We start from the raw sequence: 16,383 nt of genomic DNA, 5'->3' as shown, positions 1-16,383 counted from the left end.
GATAAGCTGATCACAGTGTGACGTGTCGAAGACAGAAGACTCATATCAGCACATTGGAGAAGTAACGGAAGGTGAGCTACAGTATGTTATTTTATGTTTTTCAGCCTGAACACAATGGATACATAAAGAATTCTTCATGGTATTTCCTTTGAATCTCCTTTAAACCTCATTTCAAACTCTGTAACTGGACCACCATGCTCATACTGGTGTCTTCTTACATGGCACTAGTCTATATATAATATCTATATATTGCTATTTATAATATCTGTAAATAATGTACATAGTAGTGGATTTTTTTTTTATTAAGAGTTTCAGCATTCTTCCTTATTTTTTACAGCATGCAAAGACATGAAGGCCGACATTCTATTTTTGATCGATAGTTCTGCCAGTATTGAACCTGGTGATTTTAAAAAAACTAAAGAATTCATGGATTCATTTGTAAGACAGGCCGATATCGGTTCCGACAAAGTCCAAATTGGTTTAATTCAGTTTAGCTCAGAAACCAAGGAGGAGTTTCAACTTAATAGATATAAACAGAAGGATGATCTACAGGCCGCCATTTCTGGTATCCAGCAGATGCAACAAGGAACAATGACTGGAGCCGCCTTACAAGATGCATTACCATATTTCAGTGCTGCCAAGGGAGGAAGACCAAACATAAGACAGTATCTTATAATAATCACAGATGGAGAGTCACAAGATGAAGTCGCACAACCAGCTGCCACTCTTAGGAAGTATGGTGTTGATATTTATGCTATAGGGGTCCTAAGTGCTAACAATTCACAGCTTCTGGAGATTGCTGGACAGCAAGATCGAGTTTACTTTGAAGACAGTTTTGATGCACTTGCATTCTTAAACAAGATCATCATCTTTGAAATCTGTAACCCTAAAGAGTGTAAGTTTTATTTTATTTATTTTGATTTTCATACTGAAAAAGGTGTTCAAGATCTGCAGCAACTAAATCTGATCATTTGTTATGTCTATAAATGAGAAGAAAATTTCAGCCTGTTTGAATAGAAACTTAGTTGTATTATTTATCATCCATTACAAATTTAAACATGGTAGAATTTGTGTCAACCTTTATTCCCATCATGTTATTCACATGCACTTGGAATATATGTTGTCCACCTGTCATAAAAGGTTGCCAGTATATACCACAGCATGCTGACAGTGGGCCCATTGACATGAATGCACTAAACATATTCAATAATGATTACATTCCGGGAATTTTCTAAATGTATACATTCTTCTTGCAAGACTCAAAAGTGCAGCAGAAAAGTCTTTTCAGTCTGACAAGATGAACATATACTTTCAGAAAATGGACTGAACGTAGTCACTATTTGACTATAGTCAGTCTAATAAACTCAATGGGCCTCCTGTCAGTACACTGAGATTTACATCGGCAACCTTTTTTGACAGATGCTGATGTGTACCCTGGGTGTAAAGGTAATGGGAACATTGCCTTAAGCTCTTAAGCTCCATCCACATGGTGGAATTGCCGTGCAGAATCCATCAAAAATATTCAGCTGGGAAATGTTGCTACATGAAGTTAACATTGCGTGAATAGGATTTCTGCTGTCCCGTTTACACGGCAGATTATCCGTTGTGAAATTTTAGCAGTGGAAACAAGTTCATTTTTCTTTGCAAGTCAATTACGCCTCACAGTCCTATTGAAGTCTATGTCTGTTGAATTCTGGCCTGAATCTGTGTGTTGATTGCACACAATTCTGCACAAATTCCAAGCCCATTTTGCACGGAATACGCATTTAGGGACCTTTACATGGCTCAATTTTTGTGCGGACAGGTCACTGGATAATTTGTGCAGCCCATCACTTACATTATTGTCGGCCACACATCACCTGTTTACATGTAGAGATTTACGGCCAGCAAATGATGATCTTATACCTAAAAAAAATGATGCAGTCAGCCAATTAAGTGTTTGCTTGTTCGTTTTTTGCTGGGTCTATTACACAGGCAATATTGGCCCATTAGTACAACAATTGTCCAATGTAATAATAATGGCCCAATGTTAAGTATCTGTATATCATTGTTACCTTTACTCTAAATGTGTATATTCTTCATTTCAGCTTGTAAAAAGGCAGAGATTGCTGACATCATTTTCTTGGTAGACGCCTCTATCAGCATCACCGTATCTCAGTTTAAAATCATGCAAAGGTTTATGGAGGCTGTGGTAAATGACTCTATGATTGGAAAGGATTATGTGCGGCTTGGTGTTGTGACATATAGTACTACACCAGAAGAACAATTCTCTTTGAATACATACTCAACTAAATCTGATGTACGGAAAGCTATTTATGAAATTAAACGAACAAAGGGACTGACCTATACTGCTACTGCTTTGGAGTACACTCAAGGTAGATTTGATCCAGCTTATGGAGGTCGTCCAAATGTAAGTGATATTATTATTCTCATCACTGATGGGGCAACCAGTGGTCCTGATAAACCCAAGTTAGACACCGTACCCCAAACTTTGAGGAACAAGGGAATCATTATTTTTGCTGTTGGAGTTGGTTCTGCCAAAAAGGAGGAGCTTGAAAAGATTTCTGGTCAACCAGATAGATGGTTCCTTGTGGAGGATTATAGTTCACTGGAAGGATTACATGGAAATATAACTCAGGTGGTTTGTGATCAGTCCCAAAAAGGTAAGTAATTATTTCTGCATAGGTTTAAAACCATGGCAATCATTTTGTAATGTAAATCTATACACAGCATTAAAAGGAATCCATGAATGTGGACTGAAATGTCAAAAATATGGTTAAATAAGGTCTCCTGCTTTAAAGACTGAATTTTTTGGAGTGTTGCAAATTCATGGTGGACACTAAGCCTCATTCATATAATGTATGCCTAAATGATAATGTATGGCTGTTTTTTTTGTGTGATATATACAATGTTTCATAGCTTTGCGAGTAGTTTACTCAGGGGACAGGTCTTGGAAAAAAACGTGTGGGAAGTCAACCAAGATTTCAGCTACATCCTATGACCAATCCTTCACCTATGCCCCCCCTAACTACACCCTCATCCACGCAGAGAAAGAGACACCCAGCATGATGCTGTCGCCAGACACAACAATGATTGACATGGCGATAGGCCAATGGTTTTTCACTGTGTCAAACTTACAACAAAGCACCACATCTAACTGTAAGCGCATAATTAGGACGTGTTTACAGTTACATGCAGGACATGAGGGGAAGGTCCTGAGATGGTTGGGAGGTATAGATTCCCATGGGTACTTGCAGGACTTAAGCCCTGTGAAGTATTAAAAAAATAATAATTCCTTTTACATGATTTGTTATATCACAGGGAATATTATCTCAGAGCATGTTCCTCTGTCAATGACATTGGTCCAATATTTTATCTGCGGCAGTACATGAACATGTAGTAGTAGTGCTGGGGTGTTAACATATCTAGAAAACAAGAAGCGTGTTAGTTAAAACATTCTTCACTAAAATGTGATGGACTGCAGGGGTACAAAGGTTCAGCTGCATTCAGTGTCAAGGCATAGTTCACAAAACAACAAAACTGACCAAAAACTGATTGAAAATCCATCACAGGACAGTCTTTTCCAAAACTTTCCAGTGGGGATGAGTTTCTCAGTTTCTAGGATCTGATTTATGATACAGAATACACAGTCATTAGTTACTGATCACAAACCATTAAAATAAATCAGACCCTAAAACGCCCTTGTATTATGGTCATGTTAGAGTGGATCTGATCTGATCAGAAGCAGTCACAGAATGCAGTATTATTACATCTCACAAGTGACTCTTCTGTGATTATAGATGTTCTCCTTGTAGATATCTCTTCTTCTCCATCTGACAGAGACAAATATGATGATATCTCCTGCTGACTGCAGACTCGACTATGGTAGTGCACTTCACATCATGGCTCGTAGGGATCCTAGTCCTGCGGCCCCATTATATGTCTTTCGGGCCACCTAGAGAAGCTTGTTCTCCTGATCGGTTGGGGTCATAGTACTGAGGCTCAATCGATCAAAAGTTTTTACATGAATAAAAGAATAAAAGAACTGCAATATATATATGAGATGAATTATTTTAGGTAACATAATAATGTATTGGTTATTTTTTTAGGCTGTTCCTATGAACAGATCGATATTGTGTTCCTCATTGATGGATCAGCAAGCATAACACCTAGTGACTTTGAAATCTCAAAATCCTTCATGAAAAATATAGTGGACAGTTTTACAATTGCACAGAACAGGGTTCGTATTGGAGTGGCCCAGTACAGTGATGACCCTCAGAAGGAATTCTTCCTGAATGAACACTTCTCCAGCTCATCCATGAAACTAAACATAGATAACATAGTCCAGCTACAACAGAACACCTATACTGGAAAAGCTCTGAAATTTGCCAGTCAGTTTTTCGATCCTGCCAATGGAAGCCGGAAGAACCAAAATGTCCCTCAATATTTAATAGTCATGACAGATGGGGAGTCTCACGATGAAGTGTATGAAGAGGCTGCTGAGCTCAGAAGCAATGGAGTCACAATCTTCTCTGTTGGAATTGGCATCAAAAGTAATTTTGAGCTTGCTCAGATTGCAGGTACACCACAGAATGTGTTTTTGGTGGAAACATACGAAGTGCTGGATTCAATTCGAGGACAAATTGTAAATCAAGTGTGTGAACCAAAGGATGAACCACAACTAGGTAAGTGATTAAAAAAAATATTGTAACAAAGTGAGAAATCCAACATGGAGATGGGTCGGTCACCCAAGGTTTGCCATATATAAAGTTGAGAAGGCTTTCGTTTTTCTACGATGAGAAACATTGCCTTCTGCCTTATGTGGTTTTCTGGATCAATAATAAAAGGGTTGTCCAGGATTAGAAAAACATTGCAGCTTTCTTCCCAAATTAGTACCATCCTTGTCCTCAGGTTATATGTGATGTTGCAGCTCATTTCCATTAAACTTGATGGAGCTGAGTTGTAATAACACACACAACCTGAAGGAGAATGCTGTATGTTTTTTTTAATTTAATCCTGTATGATCCTTTTAAAGAGAATAAGGTGAACTAGTTACTATTGTTATTATACCTAGGATATATACGTAACCAGTTGCAAACCACCTCTTGGGATGTTTTTTTTTTATTACAATATTAAAACTACAGTCCTGTATGTAGGAAACAATCAATATACAGTATAAAGCATATAAAATATAAATTCAAATGGGGGAGGGTCAACATTTCTACCTATCTAACTATCTAATATAGAGGGGGATTAGCATATCTACCTATCTCACATGGAGAGGAGGAATCAGCCTATCTATCCATATGACATGGAAGAGGGAGGAGTCAGCTTATATACTTATCTACTATGAAGAGCGGTAAGGATTACCATATCTACCTATCTAATATAGAGGGCGGGATCAGCCTATCTACCTATCTAATATGGAGGGGATTAGCCTATCTACCTATGTTATATGGGGGGAGGGGGTCAGCCTATCTAAAGCGGAATGGGGGTTCAGCCTACCTACCTTTCTAATATGGAGGGGTGAGACAGCCTACCTACCTACTTAATAATGGAAACCTACTTTCCCATTATGAGGAACTACTTACTAACTAAATATGAAGGTTTCTTACCTAAAAGGGAAGCTCTGCCAAAATACCTACTGCTTGGGCTCAATCTCACTTTACCTAAAATTGTCAGTATACCTACCACAAAGATGGGAGTCTACTTCAATTCCTAATATCAATGGTCTACCTGTTTACAATAATCAGGGCCAATCTAATTTGAGGGATCTACCAACTTAATGGGTGGGATGTTGGTGCAATGGGGCCATATTAAGGGGTGGGCCTACATAATAGGGAATAATTACTGCTTGGGGCACAATAGATTGTATTTTGTGTTGGTAGGGAATAGATAGGTAGAATGCTGGAAACACAAAGAGGCCAAGGTGTTTGTCTGGCAGATTTTGCTGAAATGAGTTGTGGCTGGGAGAAGTTGTCATAAGGGCTTGGGATGAATGGAGAAGGCAGGAAAAGGGAACAACTCCAATCAAAAACATCACATGTGATTTAATTAAAGAATACATCAACTTTGAGCCAACAGAAGTAACTGCAATCACTTATATGGTCTGCAGACCTGGTATAGAGCTAATATACATACCACTTTATGGGCATTGTATGGGGTTAATATTAGTTATACTAGTACTTGTATACAGCTATCCCCAACTGAAAAGTGAGGGTACGCTGACTCTGACCATGTGGTTATATGTTCGACTTATTTTCCTTCTTGTACAGATGATGTGAGAGTAGGGAAAGGTGTGATCAATGATTGCAAAATTTGCTGCAATGCATTACGCATCACAATTTTTCTGCAAGGGGGAGAGGTGATGTAGTATGTGGGCTGGTGGGGTCAATGTTCTGGCTGCTTTTTAGTCCCAGCCCAGCCCTGGGACACAGGTGCTGAGATAATTCTGCAGCAAAAAATCCTCATTTATATTGCAAACATTACTTGCATACGTGGCACAGGAAATGCCCCATAATACACCATCAAGTTTCTGCCCCTTATGGGCCTTACTCAAGGTACAGACCATCAGTAATGATATCTGTAAACATAAAAGTTGTATCTGTAAATGTATTATGTTTTATTAATATTGTAAGCCATTGTATTTATACTTGCATCATTCCAAAGCTAGATGGAGCCAAAGTACCATTGCTCTTCCTACAGAATTCGGAGTAATACTTTGAACTACATGCTCAATAGATTGTAGGTAACTAACATACATTTCAGCTCATGTTGTTGTTTTATTCATATTCAAGATTGCCGGATCCTGTAGCAATCATATGACAGATAAAACCTGTGCTTAAAGGACCGTGCAATATGTTAGTTTGTATTCTGTTAGTTTGTATTACCGTATATACTCTAGTACAAGCCGAGTTTTTTAGCACGATTTTTTGTGCTGAAGACGCCCCCCTTGGCTTATACTCGAGTGAACTCTCCGCCTGTCAATCCCTTAATCAGTGGTCTTCAACCTGCTGACCTCCAGATGTTGCAAAACTACAACTCCCAGAATGCCCGAACAGCCTATCATGCTGGGAGTTGTAGTTTTGCAACATCTGGAGGTCCGCAGGTTGAACTGATTAAGGGATTGACAGGTGATGATGATGAAGGGGGGGGGGGGAATGATGACAGGGGTGAAAATGACAGGGTCATGATGACGGGGGTGTTAATGACGGTGGATGATGACGGGGGTGTTAATGACAGTGGATGATGATGAGGGGGATGATGACATGGGGGGATGATGTATTTCCCACCCCAGGCTTATAGTCGAGTCAATAACTTTTCCTAGGTTTTTGGGGTGAAATTAGGGGCCTCGGCTTATATTCGGGTCGGCTTATACTCGAGTATTTACGGTACATAAATTTGTCAAGGGTAAAGGATAACAAGGGATTAATATACACAGTAAGCGATGTTTACAAAGTAAGACTAGACAAAGTAAGTGATGTAGATTCAAAGATTTCTGCTTTGAAGTTATTTTTTTTTAAACCTGCGCTTTTTTTTTATCAGTGAAATGCAAAAAGCTATTTCACTATTTATATTGCCATTTTCTAAATAAATAATTTCTTTGTTTAGCCTTCTAACCACTGGCAGATATCCAGTTATCTCACCATTATACTGCTATAATAATATAATAATATGCCTAACATTTAAAAATAAGAAACTATTTTTATATAAAAAACCATTATAATAAAGGAATCAGAATAAAAATAGATGGACTCAGTGCAAAGACAGTGATATATGTAAAAATGGGAAATGGTTTTGGTTAGACATCACATGAAGTGTCTATAGAAGTGCACTGTACGTCTGTATTGTCTCTAAAGCCATAGTACAGCATGTAGAGCAGCATGCTACAATTTTTTTCTCAAGGTCTCTGTTAGATTCATATTTATATTAAGTAAAAATATATTATAGTAAGGATTATTGGAGTTAAAAACTGACAGCAGCATATGTATTAAAATAACAAAACAGTCAATGTTCACTGTGCCGCCCCAGTGCTAATGCTGCTGTGGTTCCTTTGCCAGACAGTTTATATTGCAACAGTGATATCCTAGCATACTGGTAGATGACTGCTGCCAATCTCTAGCTGCATTAGTAATGCCGGCAAATATGATATTACTGATGAACTATAGAATTGGTCCATAATAAACTGTGGTTGGCCATGGAGGCACTGGCAACTGAGGGTTTAAATGGTACTCAACTTTTTGGCCCTTTTGTTGTTTTAACATATTCAGCAGTCAGAGTCATTTAACAGCTGGACCACCTCTTTAATATACTCTATATAGTCATGTTTTATATGAACTGTGCAGACTGTAGTAGTAGCAAGTAGCTTACTTAGGCTAGGTTCACATTGTGTTCAAATAGTACCTTACGTCTATTTGTTGGCATCCCACCAAAAAAAGTGTGCTGACGTACTGTGGCACACTGCAAACCCATTTATTTTAGTGGCTCAACATAGTATGCTAGGTTCAGGCCAATATCTGCGGGAAGTGTCTCGAACGTAGTCACTTGATGACTACAATTAGGCCATACTTTGGGCCTGCTGCAGTGTGTCACAATATACATTGGCATTACTTTCTCGGAGGGATGGAAACAGATAGCTGTGTTAAATGCAGTGTGATCCTAGCATCTTCTAGCTTCTTATGTAAAGACAGTAAAGGTAAGGCAGCAGGAGGATTGTCTGCACAGATTCTAAGCTTCGGAATTTACCAGACGAAGGCACACCAAGGAGAAGGTGTGTGTCTAAATCTCCCCTTCTGTAGCCTTGCTCTAGGATGGCCAGTGGCATGGTTGTCTAACCCAGGTAAGTTAAAACAGTTGGGCTTTAGTATTCCAGTACAACCTTCCCCCAGTAAAATGTAATTTTCAGCTGCATCACTGTTTTAGGGGAAATATAGTGAAATAACAGCTAAGGCCTTCAGAGCTAGTGTAGTCAGAAAGGCCATTGGCTTTGGGCCTGGTCCTAGCTGTGACCTCTATGACTCCTGTAGCTACTTCCCTGGTATTACTCCTGCCAGAGACAGACCCACACTCCAAGTAGTCTACTAAAAGACAGTTATACTGTCCACAGGGACTATAAATGTTCTGAGCTCAGGTCAGTAGAACTGAGTCCAGTCCTTGTGGGTCCGTGCTACAGGTGCTACAGTTGTAACATAACATGAATAATGAAATGTGGCTCTAGTATGGCTGCATAAAATAATGGAATTTACAATAATACTTCTGTTTAAGTATCTTTCTATTATGTTTATAAGATTGGGTTTTATAGAGATGCAAGTGCATGCTAGGGTTGGTTTGGTTGTACCGTCGCTAATGCAACTATACCGCACCCAGTACTGTCCACAAGTCCTTTATTATAGGACACTTGCACAATGCTCACTGGGTACCATATAGTTGCCGCTGCAACTGAACTGCTCATTGTTCCCTTGCATTTTTTTTGTGCCCGATATCAGATCAGTGCATGCTTGGGGGATATTTTGAATACATGTTCGTAACGAAAGATTGCCTGAAAAACTGTATTGACCATAATATCTTTTGTTTTCTACCATAGATTGCAGCATTGATATTACAGTAGCTGTTGACTATTCCAGAAGATCTAGACCATCTACTGCCTCTCAGCTACAGCAGAAACTGTATTACTACCTCCCTGAACTGATGAAACGTGTTTCGACTTTGAGCAACCTCAGCTGTGTCTCTGGATCGCAGATAAATGTTAGCTTTAGCTTTGCTGTTCCAGGTCTAGATGGCTCATTTTATTTTGATTCTGACTTTGAAAACTACAATGAAGACATCCTACGGAAATTTATTGACGCACAGTCAGCTGTGGATACATTTTTAAATTTTAGGTTCCTTGAAACACTTTGGACAAAATTTAAGACTTCCTCTACACAGAAAGCAAAGGTGAGCGCCAAAACTAATCTCATCAAACTTAGTCCTTGCTTGTGAGACACACATGGGAAGGGTAACTTCTGGTGTATTTTATGCAGAAAATCTGCAGTATTTACAGCAGCAGAGAAGTTGATGAGGTTTAACCCCTTAAGGACCAATTCCATTTTCAATTTAAGGACCAGAGCATTTTTTTGCACATCTGACCACTGTCAATTTAAGCATTAATAACTCTGGGATGCTTTTACTTAAGAATATGATTCCGAGATTGTTTTTATGTGACATATTCTAATTTATGTTAGTGCTAAATTTTCATTGATACTTGCATCATTTCTTGGTGAAAAATTCCATTTTTTTTTTTACTTTCTAACTTTGAAGCTCTCTGCTTGTAAGAAAAATAGACATACCAAATAAATTATATATTGATTCACATATACAATATGTCTACTTTATGTTTGCATCATAAAATTGACATGTTTTTATTTCTGGAAGACATCAGAGGACTTCAAAGTTTAGCAGCAATTTTTCAGATTTTCACAAAATTTTCTAAATCGGAATTTTTCAGGGACCAGTTCAGTTTTGAAGTGGACTTGAGGGGCCTTCATATTAAAAATACCCCACAAATGACCCCATTATAAAAACTGCACCCCCCAAAGTATTCAAAATGACATTCAGAAAGTGTGTTAACCCTTCAGCTGTTTCACAGGAATAACAGCAAAGTGAAGGAGAAAATTCAAAATCTCAATTTTTTACATTCGCATGTTCTTGTAGACCCAGTTTTTGAATTTTTTACAAGGGGTAAAAGGAGAAAAATCCCCCAAAATGTGTAACCCAATTTCTCTCGAGTAGGGAAATACCTCATATGTGAACGTAAAGTGCTCCGTGGGTGCACTAGAGGGCTTAGAAGGGAAGGAGCGACAATGGGATTTTGGAGAGTGAATTTTGCTGAAATGGTTTTTGGGGGGCATGTCACATTTAGGAAGCCCATATGGTGCCAGAACAGCAAAAGAAAAAAAACAAAAAAAACAAAAACATGGCATACTATTTTGGAAACTACTCCCTTCATGGCATGTAACAAGGGGTACAGTGAGCCTTAACACCCCACAGGTGTTTGACGACTTTTCTGTAAAATCGGATGTGGAAATAAAACATTTTTTTTTCACTAAAGTGCAGTTTTTTCCCCAAGAGGTAATAAGAGAACAAGTGGATATACCCCATGCAAAGTGCTTTGTGAGTGAACTACAATGCTCAGAAGAGAAGGAGCCACTTTGGCTTTTTGAAAGCAAATTTTGCTGAAATTGTTTTTGGGGGGCATGTCACATTTAGGAAGGCCATATCGTGCCACAAGGAACATAACAAGGGGTATCGTGAGCCTTTACACCCCACAGGTGTTTGACAAATGCTGCTTTTTCCCCACATTTTTCATTTTTACAAGGGGTAATAGAAGAAATGGGGTTAACATTTTGGGGGGCTTTTTCTCCTGAGTATGGAAATACCACGTATGTGGATGTAAAGTGCTCTGTGGGCGACCTACAATGCTCAAAAGAGAGGGAGCGCCATTGGGCTTTTGGAGAGAAAATTTGTTTGGAATGGAAGTCGTAGACCATGTGCATTTACAAAGTCCCCATGCTACCAGAACATTGGACCCCCCACATGTTACCCTATTTAGGAAACTACACCCCTCACGGAATGTAATAAGGGGTGCATTTTTCATTTTCATGGACCACTGTTCCTGTGGGGCGTAAATGCTTACTGTACCCCTTATTACATTACATGAGGGGTGTAGTTTCCAAAATGGGGTCACATGGGGGGGGGGGTCCACTGTTCTGGCACCATGGGTGCTTTGTGAACACACATGGCCTTCTATTCCAGACACATTTTCTCTCCAAAAGCCCAATGGCACTCTTTCTCTTGTGAGCCCTGTAGTGCGCCAGCAGAGCACTTTACCTTGGCATATGGGGTATTTATATACTCAGAAGAAATGGCGTTACATATTTGGGGGGGCTTTTTTCCTATTAACCCTTGTGAAAATGAAAAATTTGGGGTAAAAACAGCATTTTAGTGAAAAAATATTTTTTTTCCTTTTCACGTCCAACTTTAATGAAAATTCTTCAAACACCTGTGAGTTTTTTTTTTTTTTTTGCGTTTATGTCAGAACTGCTGTAACGATCAGCCACTCTTGTGCAAATCACCTCAAATGTACATAGTGCGCTCTCACTCCTAAGCCTTGATGTGCCCCTGCAGAGCATTTTACATCTACATATGGGGTATATCTGTACCATTTTTTCCAGCATGCTGGTGTAAAAAATGTATTTCTTTTACAATAACATGCTGGAGTAGACCCCAACTTTTACATTTTCATAATGGGTAAAAGGAGAAAAAGCCCACCAAAATTTGTTAGGCAATTTCTCAGAGGTACTGAAATACAACATATGTGGCCCTAAACTGTTGCCTTGAAATACGACAGGGATCCGAAGTGAGAGAGCGCCATGCACATTTGAGGCCAAAATTAGGGATTTGCATAGGGATGGACCTGGATGCAAGAATTACATTTGCCTCCAATACCAATATTACCCAACGGCAGTGTTTCCCAAACAAGATGCCTCCAGATTTTGCAAAACTCCCAGCATGCCTGGACAGTCAATGGCTGTCCGGCAATACTAGGAGTTGTTGTTTTGTGTAACAGCTGGAGGCTCCATTTTGGAAACAGTGCCGTACCAGACGTTAGATAGGTAACTGTGTAGGGTATGTGTATATGTAGTGTTTTACTTTTTATTTTGTGTAGGTGTAGTGAAGTGTTTTTTAGGGTACATTAACACAGGCGGGGGGTTCACAGCTAGTTTCCCACTGGGAGCTGGAGCTGCTGGGGGGGGGGGGGGGGGGGACAAACCTCCAGCTGTTGCAAAACTACAACTTACAGCATGCCCTTTGGCTATCCGTGCATGCTGGGGGTTGTAGTTATGCAACAGTTGGAGGCACACTGGTTGCAAAACACTGAGAGTTAGTTACTTACCTCAGTGTATCACAACCAGTGTGCCTCCTGTTGTTGCAAACCTACAACTTCCAGCATGTACAGTCTATTAGTGCATGCTGGGAGTCGTAGATTGCAACAGCTGGAGGCACACTGGTTGCGAAACACTGAGTTAGGTAACAAACTCTCAGTGTTTCGCAACCAGTGTGCCTTCAGCTGTTGCATAAAACTACAACTCTCAGCATGCAGTGACAACTGAAGGGCATGCTGGGACTTGTAGTTATGCAACAGCTGGAGGCATACTACTACAACTTCCTGCATGCCCTTTGGCTGTCTGTGCATGCTGGGGGTTGTAGTTATGCAACAGCTGGAGGCACACTTGCTGAAAAACAATGAGAGTTTGTTACTTAAAGGGTACCTCTCATCAAATAAACTTTTGATATATTTTAGATTAATGAATGTTGAATAACTTTCCAATAGCATGTTAATGAAAAATATGCTTCTTTCTATTGTATTTTTCCCGATCAGTCCTGTCAGCAAGCATTTCTGACTCATGCTGGAGTCCTAAACACTCAGAGCTGCCAGCCTGCTTTGTTCACAGCCAGACAGGCTGTGAACAAAGCAGGCTGGCAGCTCTGAGTGTTCTCCTTTGTGAACAAAGCAGACTGGCAGCCCGTAGTGTTTAGGACTCCAGCATGAGTCTGAAATGCTTGCTGCCAGGACTGGTAGGGAGACCCCTAGTGGTCATTTCTTCAAAGTGGAAAATTAAATAGAAAGAAGCATATTTTTTAATAACATGCAATTGTAAAGTTATTCTGCATACATTAATCTATAATATATCAAAAGTTTTTTTGATGAGAGGTACCCTTTAACTCAGTGTTTCCCAACTCATGTTCCTTCAGCTGTTGCAAAACTACAATTCCCAGCATGCCCAGACAGCTGAAGGGCATGTTAGGAGTTGTAGTTATGCAACAACTGTGTAGTGGTGCCCAAACTGTAGCCCTCCAGTTGTTGCAAAACTTCAACTCCAAGCATGCCCAGACTGCCCAGGCATGCTGGGAGGTGTAGTTCGGCAACATCTGAAGGGCCAGATGTTACAGAACTACAACTCCTAGCATGCCTGGACTCTTAGAAGCAGCAGTGAAGATCACTTAACAGTGGTCTTCACTGCTGCCTCTGATGCTGCCGCCTCCTTTCTGCCGCAGGTCTCCGCGTGATCTTAGGTAACTGCCACCCCCCCTCGCATCAATGGCCTCCGCTGCTGTCGCCGCCATCTTTCCCCGCTCTGCCCAGACTTCCAGGGACAGGCAGACCAGGGGATCTGAACTTTAGGATCCTTTAGGATGATCGGGGCTGTCTCTGACAGCTCCGATCATCCCTATTTTCCAGGTGTTCGGGTCACCAGAGACCTGATCAGGCCGGAAAAGTCGGCATTCGCCGGTCACAATGATCGCCGACAAGGGGGGGGGGGGGGGATTAGGCGGGGGAGCACAGCAGCAGCACCAGCAACTTGGACAGGAGCACATTCAGATTCTGCGCCGTTGGATAAGTGGGCGCAAACTGCTGGCTCAGCTGCTGCCTCACGGGCAACCTGCAACTCTCTTCTCCTGATGATGATGAAGCCCCTTCTGCACCCGGCTCATAATTGCGATCGGCTTCATCATCATCAACAAGTGTCTGCACGTCACTGATGTCCTCCTCAGGTTCCTCAACAGTGTCTGCTTCAGGACCCTGAACCCTGGCAACACTGCCATCCAGGTCACTCTCCTCATCACTACTTGTCCGTCTAGCGGAGGAAGTGGCGGATGTCTCCTCCACTTGTTGGCTGGGCAGTAGCTGCTGACTATCCTCTATTAGATCTTCCTCAGTGAATAATGAACCCACAGCATAAAATACTTCTGAAGGGGAAAGAACAGCATAGGACAGAGGCAACGGGAGGACAGGGACTGCTCCGGGGCCATGCCATCTGAGGGTTGTGTCTAAGGAACCCACCGACTGTTGACACGGTCATCCACTTCATCACAAGTGAAATCTGATACCCCCTATCAGATGTTACTTGTGATGAAGTGGATGACCGTGTTAACCAATCGATGACGGCAGATGGGTTGCTGGTCGAGACACGGCCGCTAGCTGATACCGGGAGCTCAGGCCTCCTGCTGCCACTCGCCCCTAGTCTGCTCCGACCTCTGCCTGATGAATTTTGCCCTCTGCCACTCCTTTGTGCACATCCTGGCACTTCTCTGCCTGACATACTTAGTGCGTATATGAAAGGAGTACAATACACTTCACAAACAGTATTTGTCTAGAACAGCAGCAGGTGTGTACTTTCACAGTATCTAGGTCCTTGACAGATTAACAGGTACAAAATAGTACACTACTTAGATGAAGGTATGTGGTATGCACTTATGAGGGCAGAAAAATGTGGTACAGTACGCTTAAAAAACATATTTTTGCACAACACCAGCAGAACACAAAAAGCTGTGTACTAAAGACTATCAGGAATGAACTGCTGTGTATTATACCGTCTACAGACTAGTATAACCAGCAGATGATTTGTTGTGGAACAAAGACAAAGAATTGAACAGAAAAATTATTCCTGCCTCCTCTGCTAAAGTTTATGAAGTTGAGACAGTTTGTTGAAATGTATGAGGCAACACACAGCTATCTGCCCCTCTCTGTAATACAATGCTGAAGAAAGTAACTGGGAGGTTTATGGCTGCAGTAAAAATCCTTTCCAGTGAGAAAAAAACACTGCTCTCTGTCCACCAGAATGCTGATGTGACTAGGATGTGAAACGCTGCTGGAATGAGCTTTTCTTTGTAACACACACAGCGATGTCCATCCTATCTGTATGCAGTGTAATGAATGATATGTCGAACCGCAAAATGGCTGCTGAATATATATAGGGCTGTGACATCACAGGGGTGACTGGCTGGTGATAGGCTTCATCCTGCATGTGATTCAGGGTCATTCCGCCTTCTTCCCTTCCCGCCTGGCCTTCCCGCCTTGCCAGTGTTCCTTGCCCCATGTACTGACATGTGGATCTGCCATTTTAGATGCCCTGGAGCCTGGACCGCAGTAAATGGAGTTTAATGAAGCAATTTGCGCAATAGAATCGCGGCGATATTCCCCTTTTTTTGCGAATCAAATATTTCATGAAATTCGTAACGAATTCGGGTTCGTCTGCTTAGATTCGCTCATCTCTACAAATGATCAAAGTTGCAGCTAAAGTGATGTTTTACTGGGATTTTTACAACATAATTTTTACTACTTTATAGGTAGTTTGTGGCAAAAATACTTATGGTAATTTGTTGCAATCACAGCTAATTAGCCACTAGGTGTGAACACAGCCTTAGTCTCAGATACACTGCTGATTTATTGTGGATTTTCCCCATTGATGAAGGTAAATATCAAAATAAATCTGTGGAAATAGGCTAAGTTTATACTTTCTCTGGCAGTTTTTGGATATCTGCCACTGCAGTTTTTGAGCCAAA

The 16,383-nt window shown here is 40.8% G+C and overlaps 1 protein-coding gene across 1 annotated transcript in view; it reads left to right on the top strand.

Moving 5' to 3' along the window:
• The window catches only part of LOC130273602 (collagen alpha-6(VI) chain-like), a 160,814-nt gene that overhangs the window by 10,279 nt on the left and 134,152 nt on the right, over positions 1–16,383 (top strand). The window contains exons 6-9 of the mRNA XM_056520681.1: positions 338–895; positions 2,088–2,663; positions 4,110–4,685; positions 9,584–9,933. Coding sequence (XP_056376656.1) covers positions 338–895; positions 2,088–2,663; positions 4,110–4,685; positions 9,584–9,933 — 2,060 coding nt within the window. The remainder of the gene's footprint in view (positions 1–337; positions 896–2,087; positions 2,664–4,109; positions 4,686–9,583; positions 9,934–16,383) is intronic.

This window comes from Hyla sarda, chromosome 5, assembly GCF_029499605.1.
Source record: "Hyla sarda isolate aHylSar1 chromosome 5, aHylSar1.hap1, whole genome shotgun sequence".
NCBI classification, from domain to species: domain Eukaryota; kingdom Metazoa; phylum Chordata; class Amphibia; order Anura; family Hylidae; genus Hyla; species Hyla sarda.
The sequence above is the reverse complement of the archived record's forward strand: the minus strand, read 5'-3'. Positions and strand labels throughout refer to the sequence as shown.